General features: G+C 39.5%; 2 protein-coding genes across 2 annotated transcripts in view; one reads left to right on the plus strand and one right to left on the minus strand.

Moving 5' to 3' along the window:
• LOC122976060 (NLR family CARD domain-containing protein 3-like) overlaps positions 1–23,845 on the minus strand; it is a 395,924-nt gene that overhangs the window by 56,883 nt on the left and 315,196 nt on the right. The gene's annotated exons all lie outside the window — the stretch shown is intronic.
• On the plus strand, positions 206–20,637 carry LOC122976063 (NLR family CARD domain-containing protein 3-like). Its single transcript, XM_044344330.1, has 6 exons — positions 206–601; positions 2,149–3,964; positions 4,079–4,252; positions 12,709–12,882; positions 18,836–18,882; positions 19,037–20,637. The coding sequence occupies exons 1-6, from the start codon at positions 325–327 to the stop codon at positions 19,552–19,554; spliced, it is 3,006 nt and encodes a 1,001-aa protein (XP_044200265.1). The 5' UTR covers positions 206–324; the 3' UTR covers positions 19,555–20,637.

Raw genomic sequence — 23,845 nt, forward strand, 5'->3', positions numbered from 1 at the left:
TGTTCCCCTTATTAACATGGATAGTTTATTTACATTAACAGTTTTACTTTCCACATCATCTTTACTGCTAGGCTTAATAATCTCCTTAAGCTAAATTAGGTCCAATATTAACAAAAAATCATTAAATTCATCTGCAGCTAAATCTATTTCATTAAAAGTTGTATTGTGCTTTGTCAGGAAATAGGTTGGGTAACCTGCTTTTCCAGTTCTATTTTTAATAATATTAATCAATACTTCAGTGTTGCTAATCCAGAAAATTAACTGTGTAATTGTTAATCAAATACAAATTTTTGTCATACCTTTCAGATCTTAGCAAGACAAAAGATGGCGACACCTACAAAGGTCCTCTTGGAGTGTTTGGAGGATTTGCGAGCTGATGACTTTAAAAAATTCAAGTGGTACCTGTGTCAGCGTGGGGAGCTTGAAGGTTTCAAAACAATCCCAAAGAGTCGACTGGAAAATGCAGACAGAATGGACACAGTGGATCTGATGGTCAAGAACTACTGTATTAACACTATTAAAGTGACCAGAATGGTTTTGGGGAAGATCAATCAGAATGATCTATTGGAACGTTTGTCAAATACCATCTCAGATCCTTCAGGTAAGTCATGGAAAGATTAAAAATGTGATGTTACAAAGATATTTAGAAGTGCTCAGTCAACAGTCGGTGGACTTGTTTTAGATTCTTCAAAGTGTTTCTTCTCTCATCCAAAAGTCTTCTTTAGTTCTGACTGACTGGTGGGAAGTCACAGGTGTTTAACCTCTGCAGGGCTGTTTACACCTTAAAGCTGTGTTTAGACACAACACAAAGCCAATTTTCACCTTGTGTTACTCGCACAAGATTTACTGCTGGATCATTTGTGTTTATTTGACCCAACAGCCAAAATACCAGCTGTACATTAGCTGTTAGCCAGCTAACAACAGACACACCAACCGTGTCTTTGGGAGTGTGCCTCTGTGTGTTTGTGTTTAGTTCAGCCTCTGACTGAACTCAGAACTCAGCAGGAACTCTGGTTCTTTCTATTATTTCCCTCCAGTTTCTCTCCTTTTTCTCTCTCCTCTCTGTACGTTCAATACATTCATAAAGCCCAGCGATACGCACTGCGTGAAAAATTCACTTTGTGTTCTGTCTGAACTCACCATTATTAAGCCACATGTGGGTCATTATTCCATCTGCCTGTCAGTCCTTAGAGTCCCATGAGTCCAGGTGTGAATGGTTCTTAAGGCTTCAGTGTGCTCCAGCTGAAGCACTTGTTGGATAGTCAGACCTCCTCTAGAGGGCGAAGTCCAACAATTTTTGTTGAACTGCTCCAAAACCAACAATCACATCCACTTTACACCCTGATTGGTCAACTGTGTGGAGTTGTGACAGTAGGCAGAGTATACTGTACACTGAAACTAACTTCCCTGCAATGTTTGTCTAAACTCATGTCCTGTATTATTAATTCCTGCTTTAAACCAGCTGTTGCATTCCTTCCTCTGAGAGAACCTGAACTTGGATTAAATATCATTTAGGTTCAGCAGCTCATCCTCAAAGTGAGGGGAGAACAGTGGAAACACAAGCAGAACCAGTAACAATGGATACACGTTGAGTTCCTGTAGTGGAAACAGCATACGTTACCTTTGGACATCAACCAGGCTGCTGTTTCCCCTTGTTTCCAGTCTTTGTGTTGCAGGTCTCCATAGAATGAGGGGGAGACATGATAACTGTTTAAATTTGGGGATAAAGGTGAACATTCCCAGGAAGTGTCTCCTGGAGGGGATTTATGGTGTTTCACGCACAGAAAAGTGACAGAAGTAGCTGTGCAATGAATTTAAAAAGGAAGCCTGAGAGAGAAGTTTCTCTCCTCCACAAACCTGAGCAATCACTGTGTAAAGTAACCCTAACCCTGGATCATCAGGTTCAGAACAATTAAAAGTTCTAACAATAGATCTGATGCTGGAAACATTCAACCATGTTCAACCATCCTACAAGCAGTTCTGATTAACTATACTGGCACCTAAACAGACCCTCTGCTTGTTGAATATTATTCAATGATCTTTCCATAATACTGTGAAACTTAAACCACACTTATATGAAAATATTTTTATGATTCATATTTTCTATAACATCTTCTCATTTCTGTCTATTGTTGTTTATTCATTCAGAGATTCTTGCTCAGTGCCAGCGCAAACTGAAGTCTAACCTGAAGGAGAAGTTCCAGTGTGTGTTTGAGGGGATTGCTAAAGCAGGAAACAGAAAGAAGCAGAAAACCCTTCTGAATCAGATCTACACAGAGCTCTACATCACAGAGGGAGGGACTGCAGAGGTCAATGATGAACATGAGGTCAGACAGATTGAAACAGCATCCAGGAAACCAGACAGACCAGAAACAACAATCAGACAAGAAGACATCTTTAAAGCCTCACCTGGAAGAGATGAACCAATCAGAACAGTGATGACAAAGGGAGTGGCTGGCATTGGGAAAACAGTCTTAACACAGAAGTTCACTCTGGACTGGGCTGAAGACAAAGCCAACCAGGACATACAGTTCACATTTCCCTTCACTTTCAGAGAGCTGAATGTGCTGAAAGAGAAAAAGTACAGCTTGGTGGAACTTGTTCATCACTTCTTCACTGAAACCAAAGAAGCAGGAATCTGCAGGTTTGAAGAGTTCCAGGTTGTGTTTATCTTTGACGGTCTGGATGAGTGTCGCCCTCCTCTGGACTTCCACAACAATCAGATCCTGACTGATGTTACAGAGTCCACCTCAGTGGATGTGCTGCTGACAAACCTCATCAGGGGGAAAATGCTTCCCTCTGCTCGCCTCTGGATAACCACACGACCAGCAGCAGCCAATCAGATCCCTCCTGAGTGTGTCGGCATGGTGACAGAGGTCAGAGGGTTCACTGACCCACAGAAGGAGGAGTACTTCAGGAAAAGATTCAGTGATAAGAAGCAGGCTAGCACCATCATCTCCCACATCAAGACATCACGAAGCCTCCACATCATGTGCCACATCCCAGTCTTTTGCTGGATCACTGCTACAGTTCTGGAGTGGACCATGAAGAGTAGAGAGAGAGAAGAGCTGCCTGCGAGTCTGACGGAGCTGTACCTCCGTCTCGTGGTGCTTCAGTCTAAAGTGAAGAACATCAAGTATAATGGAGGAGCTGAGACAGATCCACACTGGCGTCCAGAGAGCAGGAAGATGATTGAGTCTCTGGGAAAACTGGCTTTTGAGCAGCTGCAGAAAGGCAACCTGATCTTCTATGAATCAGACCTGACAGAGTGTGGCATCGATATCAGAGAAGCCTCAGTGTACTCAGGAGTGTTCACACAGATCTTTAAAGAGGAGGACTGTGGGATGTTTAAAGAAACGGTGTTCTGCTTTGTCCATCTGAGTGTTCAGGAGTTTCTGGCTGCTCTTCATGTCCATCTGACATTCATCAACTCTGGAGTCAATCTGCTAGAAGAAAAAAAAAAATCCTGGTGGTCTAAAATCTTTAAAGAAAAAAAAACTGAACAGACACGTTTCTGCCAGAGTGCTGTGGATGAGGCGTTACAGAGACCAAATGGAGACCTGGACTTGTTCCTCCGCTTCCTCCTGGGTCTTTCACTGAAGACCAATCAGACCCTCCTACGAGGTCTGCTGACACAGACAGGAAGTAGTGCACAGACCAATCAGAAAACAATTGAGTACATCAAGAAGAAAATCAGTGAGAATCTGTCTGCAGAGAGAAGCATCAATCTGTTCCACTGTCTGAATGAACTGAATGATCGTTCTCTAGTGAAGGAGATCCAACAGTACCTGAGATCAGGAAGTCTCTCCACAGATAAACTGTCTCCTGCTCAGTGGTCAGCTCTGGTCTTCATCTTACTGTCATCAGAAAAAGATCTGGACGTGTTTGACTTGAAGAAATACTCTGCTTCAGAGGAGGCTCTTTTGAGGCTGCTGCCAGTGGTCAAAGCCTCCAACAAAGCTCTGTAAGTACACAGATAGTTGAATTCATTTGTCATTATTTAAATATTCTGCTATCTTTTTAACAGGAGAGAAAAATAAAGAACTTCTTACTTTTTTTCTTTATATTTCCTCTCCAGGCTGACTGACTGTAACCTCTCAGAGAGAAGCTGTGCAGCTCTGTCCTCAGTTCTCAGCTCCCAGTCCTCTTGTCTGAGAGAGCTTGACCTCAGTAACAACAACTTGCAGAATTCAGGAGTGAAGCTGCTGTCTGCTGGACTGGAGAGTCCACACTGTACACTGGAAACTCTCAGGTCAGGATTCATCAACCTGTTCATCCGATGAACATTTAAAATGTGAATGATATTAGAGGATAAACATTAAACCTGTGTAGAATTGTCTCTGCTGATATGATTTGTCAAACCAGTTTTTACTAAATTTCAGCAGTAGAGAATTACTTTTCATGCAGATTATATTGTTTTCTTTTGTTTATGTTGTTGATTTTTTTAATACCACAGATGATTTTACAGGTTTTGGTAACACTTCATTTTACAGCTCTGAAAACTTCATGGTAATTAGGTGATAATTACCAAGTAACTTCTTTAAAATTTCTTTGAAATCAGCCTACAAATTATCCCAACATTTACCTTGAATTTCATGGTAATTTCATGGTAAGTATGTGAGTTGTTGCAGCTTAATTTCCAACTAGTTTCTGTCTAACATCTGCAGGTCAGTAAAATGAAGTAAATTTTTAAACCATTTACATTCTGACCAATTTATTTATAATTTTAGCAGATCAGTCCAACTTTGAACTAAATTTCCTAAATGTCTTTTTTTTTAATTGTAGGCACCAGAAATTACTAATTACAGAGAAATAAACTTCATAATCAGGAATCAAGTTACTAATTGCCCATTTTAAAAGTCTCATTCCTTGCCTGATTATTGAGGCCTGATAATAATGTCTTCACACCACTCAACAAGTTAAATGTCACTTTTTATATTTTGAGACAATACATCAACAAATAAATTAAAGAAGAGGGGGAGTAGCTTTTACAAAGTTTCTGACACAAAAACACAGCATTTGTGTTGTGTTACTTTTTTACACCTTAAATAACACTCTGATGTCTTTAAAAAGGCATCAAATTACCGATGTTCCCTAAACTACTCACATGCAGTACATACTGGCCATAACCTAATGTTGCAACTGTTTAACAGTGGATAAATTGTTTTGAGTATCACAATGAAATCACTTGGTTCACTATCAGAATTTGATCCATTTGGTCCATTAACATTTGGAAAGTCAAGAAGAGCCACATGATTAATGGTCAAACAGCCAACGTGGGAATGTCACACCCGACATGAGATTTACGTTCATTTATATGTAAAAGTTCAGCACTGCAGGCTTAACAGTGACCTCATTATTTGTATAATTTACTTTAAGAAAATGATCAGCTGGAATGTGTTTGTGCTCATGAGATTATACACATTAGCTAACATTAGCTTAAATTAGCTAGATCTAGTAAGTCATATTTATGCTACTAGTTTAATGCACTGGCTGCATAATTCAGTCATCTTGAGATGGCCTTGTTTTTGTCAAACATTCTATGACGATCTATATCATGTGACGATGTGATCTCTTCATATTATGCTCTATTTCGTTGTGATTCAAATCACATTCATCTTTTGCACGGATTACATTGATAAATTACACTTCTTGGCTTTTTACTCACAAAGCTTTTATTGCACTTACAGTAATGTAACAAGTTTAGTTGTCATCAACTCTTCACCGCTGTTTGTCTCTCCTTTGCTGCGCTGCACACACACACACAACGGACCATCTATTTATTCACTGAATTAAAATATGTTACATCGGGATAGCTATCATTATCAGAATATGAAATTACCTATATCGGAATATGAGATTTTGGTTACATCGCTCAGCCTTAGCTTGGCCATAGCTGTCAGATGGAAGGATTTTGAGCCAAATGGCACTACACTTCTCTTTAGCTGTCATTTCAAGGCAGATGATTTTGACAGAACTGGACAAATTGTGCGTGTGAAGGAATATGTGATTGAGTTTTTGCATCCTTTCCAGACCATTTGAACAATGTTAGTGAACTTTCAAGTCATAAGACTATAGTGTTCTTTGTAGTAAACAGTGTTAATATATATATTATAGACTCCAATATATATAGACTCTACAATTTACTGATGTTCCCTAAACGCCTCACGTGCAGGCTAGTGATAGATGCTAAAATTTACTGATGTTCCCCAAACGCCTCACGGGCAGGCTAGTGGCAGACGCTAAAATTTACTGATGTTCCCTAAATGCCTCACGCGCAGGCTAGCGGCAGATGCTACAATTTACTGATGTTCCCTGAATGCCTTACGCGCAGGCTAGTGGTAGATTCTACAATTTACCAATGTTCCCTAAACGCCTCACGCGCAGGCTAGTGGCAGATGCTACAATTTACTGATGTTCCCTAAATGCCTTACGCGCAGGCTAGTGGTAGATTCTACAATTTACTGATGTTCCCTAAACGCCTCACGCCCAGGCTAGTGGCAGACGCTAAAATTTACTGATGTTCTCTAAATGCCTCACGTGCAGGCTAGTGGTAGCTGCCAGCGGTAGATGCTAGCAGTAGTTGCTAGCTAGGCAGCTATGCACAGAGAAGTTTCTAGTCTCCCTTCACTTACTGCAGCGCAGCTACTCAGACGGGTGTTTGGCTAAAATGAGTTAGTTTGGAAAGAGTAAAATAAGGCGTTTTAATGTCAGATTTAAATAAGTTGAAACCGAGTGGAGCTGGCGTGTTGCCAGAGAGAGAAAACTGCTAAGCTGCAGAGCGGCTGTGGAAAAAGAATCTTCGGGACTCCGGCGGGCGTTTCCCTCCAAATTAATGGATTATCCTGGTGAGTTAGCCACCCGAGGTTAGCTGGTTAGCATTAAGGTTTTGTTCCAAAATTATTTAATGGTGTGTTGGTTTACCTTGAAAGGTATGGCGAAGCAAAAAGCCAGTCAGGATATAATGTTTGTGTGATATGATGAGAATATAGCTGATGCAGCTTTTTAGCCGCTAACCACTGTAGGCTTAATTACAGCCTAGAAGCTAGGCTAAGTGCTACATGCTAAGCTGCTGTTGTAGCGCTGGGAAAGCACGTAAGGCAGTTTGTGCTTATTTGAAATGGACTTAAAAGCTGATGTGTATGTACTAAAACATGTAAAAGGCCCGATATGTGCATTAATTTGAAATGTACATCTACTAAAAAAGAAATAGAGACAATTTAGTTGAGAAATGTTTATGGTAACACTTTCTATGAAGCCCATGTCTATAATGCATTATAAACATACTTATAATGTGTTATAATCTGCTTCTAGCACTGTATAATTATAGTTATAGACACTCATAAATATTCATAATGCTTCATAACAATAATCATAACACATAAAGCATTTTATAATGACTTATAAGGTCAAGAATCATAATACTTCATAACTGCTGGTCAGTCACTGACATGTTTTACAAGGATCATAGTGTATTATAATTCTCGTAGTTGTAATACATTCTAATCATTTTATAATGCATTAATAATCACTGTTATAATGCATTAAAATGTGGTTATAAGTGACTCTTAACTGGTCATTGGATGCTTTAAGTGAAGTAATGTAATTCCTGAGGAATAGACAGATATAATACATTACAAGCTGCTTATAAATCACTATAAGTGCTCATTTTTTGCTTTAAGAAAAGTGAAAAAATATCATTAAAATCTTTATAAGAACACAAAATGTTGTAAAATGAATTAATTAGTTTAACGAGTCATAACAGACAATGAACAACTGAATGATGAACATTTACATTTCACTAACGTTTCCCCAAAAAACTCACTAAACACTCAAATTATAGATAAAACCTGAAACTATCTCTATTTATATTTTACTTTAATGTAAACGTTTGATCAACAAAAGTGACTCATTGAAAAACTTGGTGAGTGATAAGTGATTATAATGCTTTATAAAATGATTGATATGATTCTTGACCTTTTAAATCTTTATAAAATGCTTTATAATGTGTTCTGATTATTGTTATAAAACATTATGAATATTTATTTAGCTGAGAGAGAGAGAGAGATAACTCTCCATTCATTCTCTGTGGACTCTGATTGTGTCAATAAAACAGTGAGAGTTGCATCAACCAGATGATGTTGTTGCAGATTGTCACACTCACGAGCCAATGGGATTGTTTCCAGCGTGCGTGTGCGTGACACAGACCAGCGTGGAATATGTAAACACAGCATCGCTCAACTTTAGCTCATAGTTCTGAGTTTAGATCAAACATCCACATGATGGAATAACAACAATAAGATTCATATTATTGTTGTTGAAGGTTCAATCAGTGAAAACCAGTCAACATAAACGATGGACAGATAGATAACGGTTTGCTACAGATGGTAGCTAGCCAGCTAAGCTAACATTAGCCTAGCGCTCAACAAGTTGATGTTTAGCTGCCAGTTGAAAGTCATGTAGAAGTAAAACAGGTTACTCCAGTCTCCCCACAACAGATTTCAGTCTGACTGGTTTCATATCAAATAATGTGCAGACCTGGTCTACATGATGGACTGATGTGTGTTCACTGTGGTTCTGCCTGCTGGGACCAGTCTGTAGAGGACTGGGGAGACTGGGATGTGGTTCTGCCTGAGGATGCTGGAACCAGTCTGTGGAGGACTGGGGAGACTGGGATGTGGTTCTGCCTGAGGATGCTGGGACCAGTCTGTGGAGGACTGGGGAGACTGGGATGTGGTTCTGCCTGAGGATGCTGGGACCAATCTGTGGAGGACTGGGGAGACTGGGATGTGGTTCTGCCTGAGGATGCTGGGACCAGTCTGTGGAGGACTGGGGAGACTATGTTGTGGTTCTGCCTGAGGATGCTGGGACCAGTCTGTGGAGGACTGGGGAGACTGGGATGCTGGTCTGTTGCTTCCATCCTAAGCAGCTTCTCCTCCAGATTGACAGGAAGTGTCTCTCTGATCCGTCTCATTTCTCACCTGATGTTCATGTCTGAGAGTTTCATTTGTTCTGTGAAGCTCATTCATACTTTCTCTCAACTGTCTAACAGCAGTATCGGTTTCTTCTTTCAACAGTTTCATTTCATCTTTCAGCTGTTGAACAGTTTGTTTTCTTTGAATTCTATGATGTCCACTTGTAGGAGGGAGAGACACTCCTGGATGTGCTGCACTGACGCTGGTGTCCTGGTGTCTGAGTGCTGTTAAAGCAGGCAGGTGAAGGAGTGCTGGAGGCTGTGTGGACATGGGAGGTTGGAGCAGTAGTGCTGGGATCTGAAGGCTGGGAGGGTCAACCTGCTTGAGCAGCAGCTCTGATAGTTGGAGTCTTGGTGTTTGAGTCTGATGCTGCTGTAGATGCTGTTGTTAAAGGCACAGAGACCTTTTTCCTGCCAGCGACAGTTTTCATTCTGCTGAAATCTTTCTCACACTCTTCCAGTTATATCTGAGACCCTTGAACCATCACTGAGTCTGTGTTGTAGAAATAGATGTTGAATTGTGGTTCAGTATGTGTGTATAGCTGTGGGATGGATTTGTTTCTATCATTTTCAGGTCATTATATTGCTCAGGGATCGTGGAAAGCTTCTGGCTGCTCTGTAAAGAGCAGCAGGTCTGTGATTACTGCTCTGTCACTTTGCCTTTTAAAGTCAGCACTGAGTGTCTCAGGATGGTCTCTGAGCAGCTCGCTTCTCTATTTCTTCCTCCCTGCTTCATCGGTCATGTCCTCTGGGTAGTGGATCACCAGACTATCTAGACTCCATCCATCTGGTTGGAGTTGTTCTGGGTCCATTTTCTTTACTTGTCCTGGTTTAGGTCTGAGTCTCGTGGCAGTTGGTAGCTGACAGTTGACAGTTGGTGTTGTTAGCAGTTAGCTAGTCAGGTAACCAGCTTCTCCCAAAGTTTGCTTTGTTGATTTTAGTTTTCTGGTTTCTCACGTTGACTTGAAACTTTCCCAAATTGTTCCCAAATTCTTTACATTGAATTCAGTATAAAACTCTTCTTACTAAACTTGATCTAAAAGCAATTAGATCACTTACTGAAGTAGGAGCTCAAGTTTCTGTTGCTTCTTCATCTCATCTTCATCTCTGTCAATTTCAAATTCAAATAAGCTTTATTGACAGATCAGAAACCTATGTTGCCAAAGCAGTACAGAAAATTATAAACAGATGATTCATAATTATACAATAATATGCAAATATCAACAATAATAGTAAATACAATATAATAAAAGGCATTTTTACAGATGTAATCTCAAACTCATTGGGCAGTGTGTGGGTACATCACCTCTACACCATGTTTCTGATAGGATTATGATGTCATTATTATTGATAGGTTTTACTCTTCAGATCAAAGACTGAGGAGGAAAGACCCTGGATATTCCAACAGCTTATTTTAAAGGAACTCATTGAAATTGTCAACAGAAGATGAAATAAAATAAAACAAACATAGAAACAATTTTTACACAGGTGAACTTGAAGAACCTATTAGAGTGAAATATATTCATATTCATTATATAATATATTCATATTTTATTATCAAATTAGGATTTGTTTAGTTTGAAAGATGTTTTTTATAATAAATATGTGAAGAAATGAAAATTGAGATTGAAGCACACTATGTTAATATAAGAACTAGAGCTGCTCGATTATGGCAAAAATCATACTCACGATTATTTTGGTCAATATTGAGATCACAATTATTTAACATGATTACTTTTTGACTCATTTTTGCCGATGCAGATATGTGCACATATTTTATTCCAGCTGGCTGAGGAGACTATTACACCTGCAATCATAGATTGTATTAATGATCAATAAAGACAAATTATGAAGGAAGAACTCAGGAAGACTGGAGTTCAGGAGCTCAGCATTAAAACTTTAATGAACCTGCCAAGTGGGTGCAGCAGTAGTTTTCTTTGAGTTTATTAGACAGACAGGATTAATGTGTAGGATTTAATCTCTGGTCCACAGTCTGAAGCAGAAGGTGGCGGTAATGCACCTAATACGCTGGTTGCCAACCGCCGTTATAAACCACAAAGAAGAAGAAAAAGGTTTTTTCAAACAGAGTGGTACATCCTGTCAGCCGAGGGGTTTCCTATCTGTGCAGCCGAACACCGCAGCTCCTCCACGGACTATTACATCCTGACGGTCCCGTTGTTTCCTCCGCAGGCTCCACTTCACTGGATCTAAACGGAGAGCCGGGGTTAGCTGGGAGGCTAGCGGAGCGTTAGCCGCAGCATGACTGGAGGGAAGCACAGTCAGTTAGCCTCCGCTAGCCTCCCAGCTAACGTTAGCCCTGGCTCTCTTGGATCCAACCAGAGCACCGAGCCCCGGTTTGTTATTCAGGTTAAAGTGGGAAGAAGCAGCAGGTCTGTTGGGCAGCTGAGTGAAGTGCAGCCTGCAGAGGAAGAACAGGTTAGCCCCGGTTTCACTACAGACAGATTCACTCGCTACAGTGGGCGAGGAAATAAAGCCAATGAATCAATAAGACAAACATTAGCATCAGTGTGTTAGCATTAATGGGTCAGCATCAGTGAGTTAGCATCAGTTGTTAGCATCAGTGGGTTAGTATCAGTGGGTTAGCATCAGTGGGTTAACATCAGTATGTTAGCATCAGTGTGTAAGCATTAATAGGTTAGCATCAGTGTGTTAGCATTAATGGGTCAGCATCAGTGAGTTAGCATCAGTTGTTAGCATCAATTGTTAGCATCAGTGGTTAGCATCAGTGGGTTACTATCAGTGGGTTAGCATCAATGGGTTAGTATCAGTGGATTAACATCAGTATGTTAGCATCAGTTGTTAGCATCAGTGGGTTAGCATCAGTGAGTTAGCCTCAGTTGTTTGCATCAATTGTTAGCATCAGTGGGTTAACATCAGTATGTTAGCATCAGTGTGTAAGCATTAATAGGTTAGCATCAGTGTGTTAGCATTAATGGGTCAGCATCAGTGAGTTAGCCTCAGTTGTTTGCATCAATTGTTAGCATCAGTGGGTTAGCATCAGTGGGTTAGTATCAGTGAGTTAACATCAGTATGTTAGCATCAGTGTGTTAGCATTAATAGGTCAGCGTAAGTGGGTTAGCATCAATTGTTAGCATCAGTGTGTTAGCATTAATGGGTCAGCATCAGTGGGATAGCATTAGTGGCTTAGCATCAGTGTGTTAGCCTAACCTAAAGACTCTAAACAGAGAAATAGAGAACAGGAATATTTGTGCTGCTGAGTCTTCTGAGTTTTGTTCAGCACAACCTGAGAAACACTGAGTTTTGTGTGATGAACTTTATTGTTTAGTGGATTAATGCACTTTAATCCACTTTTGGACGCGACTCTGCTCTCTTGGCTGTGTGCAGTGAACTGATGTCCCTCTTACATTACTGTAGCAGTCAGATTACATTAATTCAAGGGTGAGTTTTTCTCTTTATCCTCCTGCTAACCTTGACTGTAAATCCACATTTTAAAGCTGATATTTAAAACATTTTCTTCTTGGGGGGTCATGACCCCGGACCCCCCTAGGGGGTTCACATCTAAAAACATGCTGCGGAATCATCCCTCAGCTGCTGACTTTTCCCATCTGGCTGGATGCTCAACTTTCTGGAGCTCCCTGATTCAGTTCATCTTTTAGTTAGTTAGTTAGTGTGGAGACAGTTTGTTGTTGTATCTGACTGCACACAGCAGGACTCTCAGACTGTCTGACGTGTGTTGTTTTGTGTGTTTGCAGCCTGTCAGGATGTCTGATCACAGAGGAAGGCTGTGCTTCTCTGGCCTCAGCTCTGAGCTCCAACCCCTCCCATCTGAGAGAGCTGGATCTGGGTTACAATCATCCAGGAGACAAAGGACAGAAGCTGCTGTCTGCTGGACTGAAGGATCCACACTGGAGACTGGAGACTCTCAGGTACACTCAAAAAATATTTAGGCCTAATATGTAAGACTTATGTATTTCAATTACATATAAAACTTCCATCCATTTGAATTGCATAGTTTTTACATATACAAACTAATAAACTTAACATGAAGCATTTTTATAATTCAAACATAAATTAAACAAGCAGGAATGAGAGGTTATGTATTCTTATTAATAAATCCAATGTGTTTAAAAGAAATAATAACCAGGTTTATGCAATATCCCCAATTTACTTAAAATGCATCAAATTAATGCACGTTAAATGAATAAACCCAATGTATTTTAAATGTATCATTTTGAAAACTATGAACAGTGTTTCTGCTATAACAGTAAATGCCAAAAATAACGCCAAATATCCATTCATTCAGAAATCAATAGCGTTTGGGAGCCTCTGAGCAGCGCTGTTTCGAAACGCGAGTCAACGTCTGTGTCGTTGCCATGGAAACTGCAGGTTGCGTAGCTCCTTTTATAGAAAAGGGCAGTACGTGAGTGAGTGTTTAAGCGAGAGAGCGATCGTCAGAAAAGTGACGGTGAATGTGAGCAGAGCAGAGGAAAAGGTGAACAGTAAGGCCGTATTCAGACCCAATCAGGCGTTGCGGCGTTCAGCCGCAGGATGGCGTGGAGGTGTGGGCGTGTCTATTTGTCCTCCGGAACATAACCGCTGTGAAACAATCAGAAAATAACGTTTTATTGATCTGATTCACCGGCACTTTCTCTACCAGCGCTCCCTCTCTGTCTTCATTCACTCTCTAGCTCACTCGACCACTGCTGCTGTCTCTCTCTCTTTCTCTTGTCTTTTTTACAGTACAGATTAAAGTGTGTCAGTCAGTTAATAAATGCTGCAGCATGGGGGTTAGCTCCAGAGTTAGCAACAATAGGTTAGCCTAACCTGACGATGCTAAACAGATGAATAGAAGCAATGGGGAACGGAGGAATGTGTGGCTGCTAATCTTTAAAAAAACAAAACAAAACAGAAAAACAAAAGAAAATAACGTTCTTACATGCACAAGGTTAAAGAAAGTGCTCCCTTTTCAAATATTTACTTATTTTGGCACAACCACTTAGACAAATGCCTATAAAGACAGGCAAACAGTTAAAGGCTAATTTAAGGTAACCCTGAACTATGATTAGTAATTTCAGAAGCATAACAATTCCTAGAATCTAATCTTGAAATTAGAATCAAAAACATTGTGAAGGCTCAGGTGAGGCCAATCGGCCTTAAACACTTTGCTGCTTGTTGCATGACCAAGAATATACTGTATATTATAAACAGACCTTTCTGTAGCAACAAGAAACTCTCTTACAAACTGTGCTGAACAATTGTGTGGAACTAGAGATAGACAGGTAAACCATAGTGACTGTACTGCTTACATCACATTACCAATTCAAGAAATCCCTGATATCCATTTTCTGAAATTTGCTGAGACCATAATTCAGTGTAGGAAATTAAAAAATATTTTGGGGGGCAACTTTTGCCCCCACTGCCTAAAAACTGGGGCATTTACTAAATTTTGGGGGCAAAAATAGTAATTAGTGCTGAAAGTTGCTGTTTTTAATGTGAAATGAGCGCAGATTAAAATAAATACAGTAATCACCACCTTGTGTAACCAAAACCTCCTCAGTAAACACCGTCTCATTTGTAATAATTGTCTACATGTTCTAACTACAATAATAAGCAGATGAAAAGCAAATTAATGCATCAATTTCCTTTCAACAACTAAGGTTTTATTTAGGAAGAACCTTCAGTATAAACCACTAGATGACAGTATAACATAATGATCTTGAGATCATGATGATATTTAATTGGTTTGATCTAATTAAATTGACCAAAAGTTCTGGTTGGGGGGATAATATCATATTCAGACCTCCTACAAGTCAAAGCCAGTCTACCGTTGTCATTGTGGGTCTGATGCGTTGTATGCCACAGTTTTACAATATTACAGACTAGTAGCTACAAGCACTGTCAAAAGAGCCTAAATGAGTGTAATATTCCTTCTTTATTGATGCAGTTCTGGAAATGCCTTCAGCTGAAGGTTTTTTAGCATTCTTTATTTCATCTCCAAATTTATCCCTGCTGAGGTTTTGACCAGGATGACATGATGAAAATAACATAATAGACTCGATTATCCAGCACCGCCTCATAGGTTAGTAAAAATATGTTCTAGATTTGGGAATAAAAGCTCATTTCACTCGATGCACTGAGCCCATTAATGTTAGTTGCTGCCCTTTTTACACAGCCTGTCGAAGGCGGGAATGCTGCGCCTTTATTCCGCCTCGCTGTTCTGAATAAAAGGTCTGGACACGCAGCGGGGGGCAGAGTTGCTCCTCCAATAAGCCAGCTACGGAGGTAGTCACAGCCGGATGGACGTCTGTGTGAAGCTTGGGGATAGCTGGCATGGCTGGACAGGGAGCTGACGCTATTGTGTTACACATCATGCTGGGATGTAAAAGCACACACGGTGGCTTAGTGACGGATCTGCTTTATAGCTATAATGCGGTATATCTGTATAAAAAAGTGAGAATATATGAGATGAGAGTATAAAACAGCCTCTGTAAAACTGCAATGATCACCACACCGGTCGGCAAGACCCACGTATATGTATTAACATTAACGTTAGTTAGCCAAATTACTAACACTATATTGGCTAACGTGCCAGACAAAAGACACTAGCGTTAGCGTTAATATTACTTATCATAAGCAAATCCATTATGTTTGCTGGCTTGGTGCCGATGAGCCGAACACTTTTTTGACCTGTTCACTTCTTTTGATAAAGTCGTGATTAGTTTTTCGTGGTTCCAGGCTGTTTTTGCAGTAGAGGAGAGTCGTCTTCTTCATTTATTCGACACCGAGCCAGTCTATTTTCCATTTTTCAATAGTTGAAGCCGCAACTTTCTTTGCCGTCTTCTTGGTCTTTGTTTTGCTTGCTGGTGGTGGTGTTGGTGACGGCCCAGGACTCAGGTTGCTTTCATCGGGTGGAGCAGGTAGAGTTTTTGTAAGGAGGTAGCGGTCCATCCTGGCAGCGAACTTCACTGCAGGTGCAGCAGGAGTGCAACACCTCTGTCAGGTATCGTAGTGCGTAGTGTGAACAACAGCGCTGTTTGTGTTTGTGTGTTGAAATGAATTGGATGAAAATAAAATGATGGCATCATGTAGAATCAGGATATTGACCTAAACTGGTAAAGATAAAATTCATTTAATGAAAGTGATAGTTGGGGTTTTTATCTATGGTAAGAGTTCACACTTAGCATAGATAGAAATCCAGTACACTCTTACCATCACTGTATCACTACGCTACAATTTCAACTACAAGTTGTCAGAACGAACAGTGACGAGGGCTCTGTTGTGTCGAGCTCCAGAAACAAAGTAGTTAGCAGTTAGCAAGCAAGAGGGTTGGGAAAAGATCCTGGACAATGAATCCCAAAAAATGTGTTGTGCATCCTTCAAAAACTTTTCTCAGCTGTGTCCACACTTGAAATAGTAACACTGTGTTTTAAGACAGGGAAGCAGCTGATGGGTCAAACTGGAGAATCTATTAAACTAGTAAGTAGCAGCTAATGTCACTATATAGGTAAGAACCTGAACTATCACTTTGAACATGTAACAAGCAAAAACGGAAAATGAGCTGCTGTGGACAGGGTCAGCAACACAACATATTTTAGACACTTAAAAAACAGCTCCATCTAAAACAAACAATATTAGATTAAGTGTACGTTATAATATTTTCACCGCTTTACTTTACCGTCAGACTTTACTGAAAGGAAACTGCCTTTACATCATAAAATATTGCCCTATCCAAGCAAACCAAACTCCATCGCCTCCATCGCTCCATGGTGACTTCAGTGTTTTAAAAAGGACAGTTTAGATTCACCAAAGTCATACAATAACACAAACTGTACTGAAAGGAAAGCAGATGTGCTGTAGTTACTAAAATGACTGATTTTGCCTATGGGGTTTGGTTGTGGCGATGATGTTTTTGATTTTTACGAGAGTTAAAGGTGCTATATATATTTGTCTGGAAAGTACATCCTTCAGACATACAGGTTATGGTTTCATATTGCCTAAGATGTTGATTTACGTGACTAAAATAGTCCTTCTCTGTTGAAAGTTCCTGGCATCCACACGCCTGACAAGAAAATGTAGTGAACTGAACATGTGGTGTTTCTAGATTCCTGTGTTTTTGATATATGTGACTCAAAAGGTTCTTCCACCTTGTGAACGTACACGGACAATCTACATATACACACGGATACCGGCGATTGCTGCCATGGAGGAAATGTTTGAGCCTGAAATGTTTTAGCAACTCATACCTAGTAGATAATGAAATGTCACACACTTTACACGGCCACATTCACATATCTGTGAACACAGACAAAACACATCCTATTAGTTGTGGGGTCATTAACTACACACTATGTGATGATCACATTACATTATACTCTAAAATCTCATGTGATTGGCTGAAAAGAGACATGTGATGGTCAGAAGTTACAGATAATTCCCCTTCGAAAAAACAACTTTAAATGAAGCTGTTGCAGGGAAGTCGCATAAAGCCCACACACCAATGCAGTCAAGTTCACACATGACAAGAGCTTTGTAAGTGCAAGTTCAACAGTCTGCAGGTAAACTATACTACACATGTTCTCAATGTGTTTACAACATACTTACAAGATGTCAGAGGTTGAATTAGGTTCCTGTAAAACACAAACTGTTCTAGTCAGACACTCAATGTATTTGTACTTAACATGTAATTCTACAATATAATGAGCCTTTTACTTATCAAATCATAAGCCCAACATGAACCATTTTGACTATTTCTTTTCTTTTTTTTTGGTGGTGTCCAGGTTGTGCAGCAGAGTTTGGGTTTGCATCCACCATGTGCAACACATGTACAGGCTAAATTAGCATCTGGCTATTACTGAGTTTCTGAATAGCAGTGTCAAAAATATGAACATGAATTATTGAAAATGATCCTCTGGCACTTTTTAGTCCATGTTAAAGCTCACCTCTCTGGCTGTATATTTCACACCTTCCTACATAAAAACACCTTCAGTCTACTGCTACTGACTATTTCCATCATTAAAATTATAATATATATTATATACATTCAGAGAGGATTCATTTATTTACATTGTAATTTATTGACATTACATGAGGTAAATACAGTGGCGTCCTGGTTGGTTTTGATAGGCAGATGATGTGTGAGACAGTATCAACTGCAGTAATAAAACATGCACTCACACTGAAAACTGTCAGATGAACTACGTTGAGTATGGATGGAACTCACCAGTAATCAGCCTTGTGCGAGTGTCTCGTGCTCGCTCGTGCTGCGCTGAGGTGGTTGTCAAGATGGCGGCGAGAATTCTGACGTATCTGTTTAGAAACGATTCCACTTCCTGAGTTTGATATGTAAACCAATCTCACACGTTTGAACTCATTGACTTAAACCATATTCAAACCATGTTCATACGTTTTAATTGATTACATTTCATTATTTTTAGAATTACAATATTTCTGCAGATTTTATGAGATTTGAATAAATCCATTTTCAAATTGTGGTGATTGAATGAAAATGACAGAAATCCAAATGCTTAATAATAAATGATGGCATGAATGATGTTTTTGAGTGTATGGAGAGACAATGTCTGATAGAGGAGGAAGAGCTGGAAACATTTTCTCTGTCAGAGCTGATCACACATCTCAACTCAATCTTTGACTTTTTGTTATTTCTAACTGAAGTTTCCTGTAAATGTTGAAAGTTCAACCTGATTAGATTCAATCAGGGTTTCAGAAGGATTGGGATACTGGATTCAGATTGGATCAAAGTCTATCAAAGCCCAACCCCACATTTGAACAGAATAATCAAACAGTAGACTAGAGCGATGTAACGTCCATGTTTGCATGCTGAAAGAGAACGTGCTGCTCTGACCCCCCTCCTCCTTTCAGCCTGCAGCCTGCTGGAGTCCGATGGTTGACACCAGGTCTGAGGAAGTGTAAGTGTGTTTTTCATTTCATTCATGAAAACAAAGCAAACTTCAAACTGTGACATCACTCATTCACATCCTATTGAGGATGAAGATGATGTCATCATCAATCAGGTGATCGATCAATAACTGCAGCTGTATTGTGTCTCGTTCTCTCCATCAGATTTCTGTCGACTCACACTGGATCCAAACACAGCAAACAGAAAACTCAAACTGTCTGACAACAACAGGAAGGTGACAAATGTGAAGGAGGATCAGTCATATCCTCATCATCCAGACAGATTTGATGTCTGTCGTCAGCTGCTTTGTAGAAATGATCTGACTGGTCGCTGTTACTGGGAGGTCGAGTGGAGAGGAAACGTTTATATATCAGTGAGTTACAGAGGAATCAGCAGGAAAGGAAATGGTGAAGACTGTTGGTTTGGAAGGAATGATCAGTCCTGGAGTCTGTTCTGCTCTGATGATCGTTACTCTGTCTGGCACAATAAGAGAGAAACATCCATCTCCTCCTCCTCCTCCTCCTCTAACAGAGTAGCAGTGTATGTGGACTGTCCTGCTGGCCCTCTGTCCTTCTACAGAGTCTCCTCTGACACACTGATCCACCTCCACACCTTCAACACCACATTCACTCAGCCTCTGTGTGCTGGGTTTACAGTCTGGTCTGGTTCAGTGTCTCTGTGATCTCTGTAGGAGGAAGAGTCTCCTCCTGTTAGAGAAACTTTCTCATGTTATTTAGTACCAACCTGATCTCTCACTGCTTGTAAATGCAGTTTCTAAACCAACATGGTTTCCACATGACTGACAGTTTGTTTGTCATTTAAAAAGCTGTAAAAAAGAAGCTGATGTTCTCAGAGCAGATAGCTCAGTCTGTTAGAGGACTGTTTGGAGGTTCGGAGGTCGTGGCTTTGATCCTTATGAGTCTCAGTGAAACTCAGAAGCTCTCAGAGAGAAAACCACCAGCGGCTGAAAGTTTACTGAAACGTCAAGTTGTGACCAAGGTTTTTAAAAATGTTGGAAGAGTTTTGCTGACTAACTATAACACACATAATGACAGTAAGTATCCGCTGGCCTATAGAGGCTCTTTGTTGTTTTTACTCTTATTTGTTGTTCAATTAGTTGTTTTTTTAATCATATAGTCAATTCAGAAAGCGACATGTTTTTATGTGTCTCTACTGGATGTGCATGTAGAGCTGTAAATAAACATTATGACTCATAGATTCATCAATTCATGGTTTTGTCTATAAAATGTCAGGAAATTGTGTAAATTGTGTAAAATGCTGGTTGTAATTTCACAGAGTCAAAGGCGACGTCTTTAAATGTCTCATTTTGTCTGAACTAAAGTCCAGAACAGTCAAATATTCTGTTTATTATCATGTAAGACAAAGAAAAGCATTCAATCTTCACACCTGAGAAGCTAAAAGCAGAAAATGTTTGCTTCAAAATGACTCAAATGATGATTAAGTGTTAATTTAGTGTTGATGGATAATCAATGAATGGACTAATTGTTGCAGCTCTGGCTGTATGTGAACAGAATATTAGAGGACAAACAGCTGACAGTTTAGCGCCTTACTAAATATCCACAATAAAAAGCTCATTTACAGGATCATCAATCTGTTTACAATCTGTTTGAAATGTTTCTTATTTCCTGTTTTTGTGTTGTACCAAGTAAAGTTGATCATTTGTATGTTTATGTTACTCAGGCAGAAATAAATGGAACTGCAGTATCACCTGTTATGTCCAATAAAAAAGGATCATAAATAATAATAGAAGCTTTCATTTGATCTTTATTGTCAGATTCAGAAAAATGGCACTCTAATAATAAGCTGAACATTATTAATAGTTCTATTGTTTATTCACACAGTTTAGCGCAGGGTCAGTTTCTCATTTCTACAACCTTCACACAACTCAACTTTGAATGAAAAGTCACATTTTGATATAAATCATCAACATTAATAGTTATATTTGGAAAATGTGCTTTGGACAAAAAGCAAGTGTTTTCTTCTCCAGGAAGAAAACAGTGAAACACGTGTGTCGGTTAACTTTCTGCACACAAAGTGAATACAGACGTCCGTTTGTCTTCTTCTGCTGTGACGATCAGCGGGTCAGAGGTCAGAGGTCAGAGGTCAGATCAGGTATGTGACGAGGAGCTGAGAGAGGAAACGAAGAAGAAAGTCAAAAGCTCACAGCTCAACATCCAAACACAGACTGCACACAGAGCTGCAAGCATGGAGGAGAAACCATCACATCTACAGATCCAGGTAAAGTTCTCCACTTTACTTTATCACAGAAAAACTCTCATTTTTCTCTTTTTCACTTCATTTGAAAGATGAAGAAAACATCTGGACTCCTGCTGTCAAACTTCATCCAAACTAACAGCTGTTTTCTATTTCCATCATGCTGAACATGCAGGTTTGGAAAAACTAAATCTTTCTCCAAATGTCACCAAACAAGACTTTTACAGTCCGTTAAGAAACTCTTATTATCAGAAATAAACATGTGTCTGATTTTACAGTCCTGAACATTTTCACATGTTGGAAAATCAAACTTTATTTGTGTTGCAGCTTTACAATCCACATTTATGTTGAAATCTGAACCGTATATTTGCTTCTTTATTTCAGGGATTTTTGTATATTTGCTGCTTTTATGTTGTTCTTTTAATATCTGGATGTCTCTGCTTCTGATTGGACATTTATCTCCAATCAAAAAGACAAATCACATCTGTTTCTGCTCTAATAATAATAATAATAATAATAATAATAATAATAATACATGAAATGAATAATATAAAATAGAAAGTAAAAGAATCAAACAGCTCTTGGTTTGGTTTTGTCAGATTTGAGTTAGTTTGATTTCAGGAGCTTGAAGTAGAAGGTAAACCAGATTTTCAAACTAGTTTGAAATGAAAGACTGATGCTGCGCTGAAGAGAAATGATGACAAGTTTCAGAGTTTCAAATCCTCTGATCACGTGTTGTTGTTGTGTTTGATTCTTCAGTTGGGCTGAAACATGACGAGTCGTCGGCTGCTGAGCGTCTTCATCCTGCTGTCTGTCCTCACGCTGCTGCTGCCTGCAGCTGAGACACAAACAAACTCCAACTATTCAATCTGGATGACTTCAACTAAACACATTTTCATTCATATGTCAGTGCTTCCTTCCGACCTGTAGGGGGCGCAGTTTCACTCTCTGCACGTCTATCAATCAGTACAAATCCAAATAATGCTGCAGCTGCTAAACTTTAGAAAGATAAATCAAGACTAAATGGAAGGATGACACTTTTATGCTTCAGTATATAGAATTATAATATACTCAACATATTATCTATGTTGGTTGGACCAATAGCAGCATTTGAAACTTGTTAAATAAGGCTGATGATTATTCTGTGAAATGGAAATAATGATAATAAGACTATTATTTTTTCTTGCTTTGTTTATGTATTGAATGATAGAGTTTTATTGTAAAACAAGTTTGTAGTGAAAAGTATGGGAGCTTATGTGGACTGTCCTGCTGGCACTCTGTCCTTCTACAGAGTCTCTGACACACTGGCCCCATTTACACCTGCTATTAACATGTGATCTGTATCTGGATAATGACATCTGATCAATGGCTCTTTGCATTGACACCTGCTATTAAAACGCCTTCTGCTTTTCTCAGCTGTGCCCACATTGTGATAGGATCCCAATATGCAAATGAGCTGGGTGGAGCTGGCGGACTTGTCAACAAACATATGGTGTCCCAGGTCACAGAAACTGCTGCCATCAACCGACGTCATTCACTTTTTCTTATCAATGTGTCACGCTGTACGGATTGCATTTACACCTGCTGACATCTGATCACAATGCATCCTGAGTGCATTTACAGCTGCAAGACATTATATCCATGAAAGCAGATTTCCGTTTTGGAGTAGAGGTTATTAGGGCCTGAGCACTGAAAGTATTGTATTGTATTTCGTGTGTTTGTTTGTTTCTTTCTTATTATTCCGCCACTTCAGACCTAAATTTGACCCCCTAAACATGCTCAAAAACTCACCAAATTAGGCACGCACATCAGGTCTGGTAAAAATTTTGATAAAATGTAAAAATTAACCCCCAAAGTGCCCAAATGTGCTCTCTAGCGCCACCTATGTAACTAAAATGGCCACCACAATATGAGGTGGGGGACAATGATATAGTTTGATGTGGTTTGTTGGAAGATACCATGTTGGTTTTCCTCCTGTCCTCCCCAATTTTGTGAGTCACCAGCCGCCACTGGTGTGGGAGTTGAATGCAGCTCATTTTTGTAGGATACAACAGAAAGGCCTATATACATACAGTACATTATATACAAACTTTGTATGAAGTTTGGTGTTATTATCATTTATTTTACAATAATTATAGGTCTTATATGTATAATTCAGTAGTGGGGATGACCTATGAGGAGAAGGGAAAAAATGGAGTGAGGGTGACAGTTTAGTGATAAAGTGCTGCAGAAAAATACCATCAAAACTAAAATTTGTAGCTCTGTACTGCAGTTTTTCCTTTATTAGGACCCGAGCACCTAGCGGTTCACTCACACTCTCCATTCAAATATATGAGTATTTTTCTGTGTCCAGCTGCAGTTACTTATTGTCTCTACACACCTGACAGTACACATGTCAATCAAACTTTGACCAGGTCATGTGGGTTAAAAGTCTTTTCTAAAAAATAGACTTGATGAAAATTAGGAAATTAATTAGTTTTACACACAAACTCATCAAGAGTTTTCAATTTACTAATTTAAATTCAAGTGAATGGGCCCAAAACTTGCATAATTTTGATGACACAGGTGTGAGCAAGACAGACATGTCTCACCCTGCAGAAAACTCTCATCCTCACACCGTTGAGATTTGATGTTTCGCCATGACAGAGGAAGTTGCTATAACTTTATTGTAAATGCTCCAGTCTGCACCAAACTTTACATGTTTGATAAGAGTCCCGGCCTGAACATGTCTACATGAC

The sequence above is a fragment of the Thunnus albacares genome, chromosome 24 (assembly GCF_914725855.1).
Source record: "Thunnus albacares chromosome 24, fThuAlb1.1, whole genome shotgun sequence".
NCBI classification, from domain to species: domain Eukaryota; kingdom Metazoa; phylum Chordata; class Actinopteri; order Scombriformes; family Scombridae; genus Thunnus; species Thunnus albacares.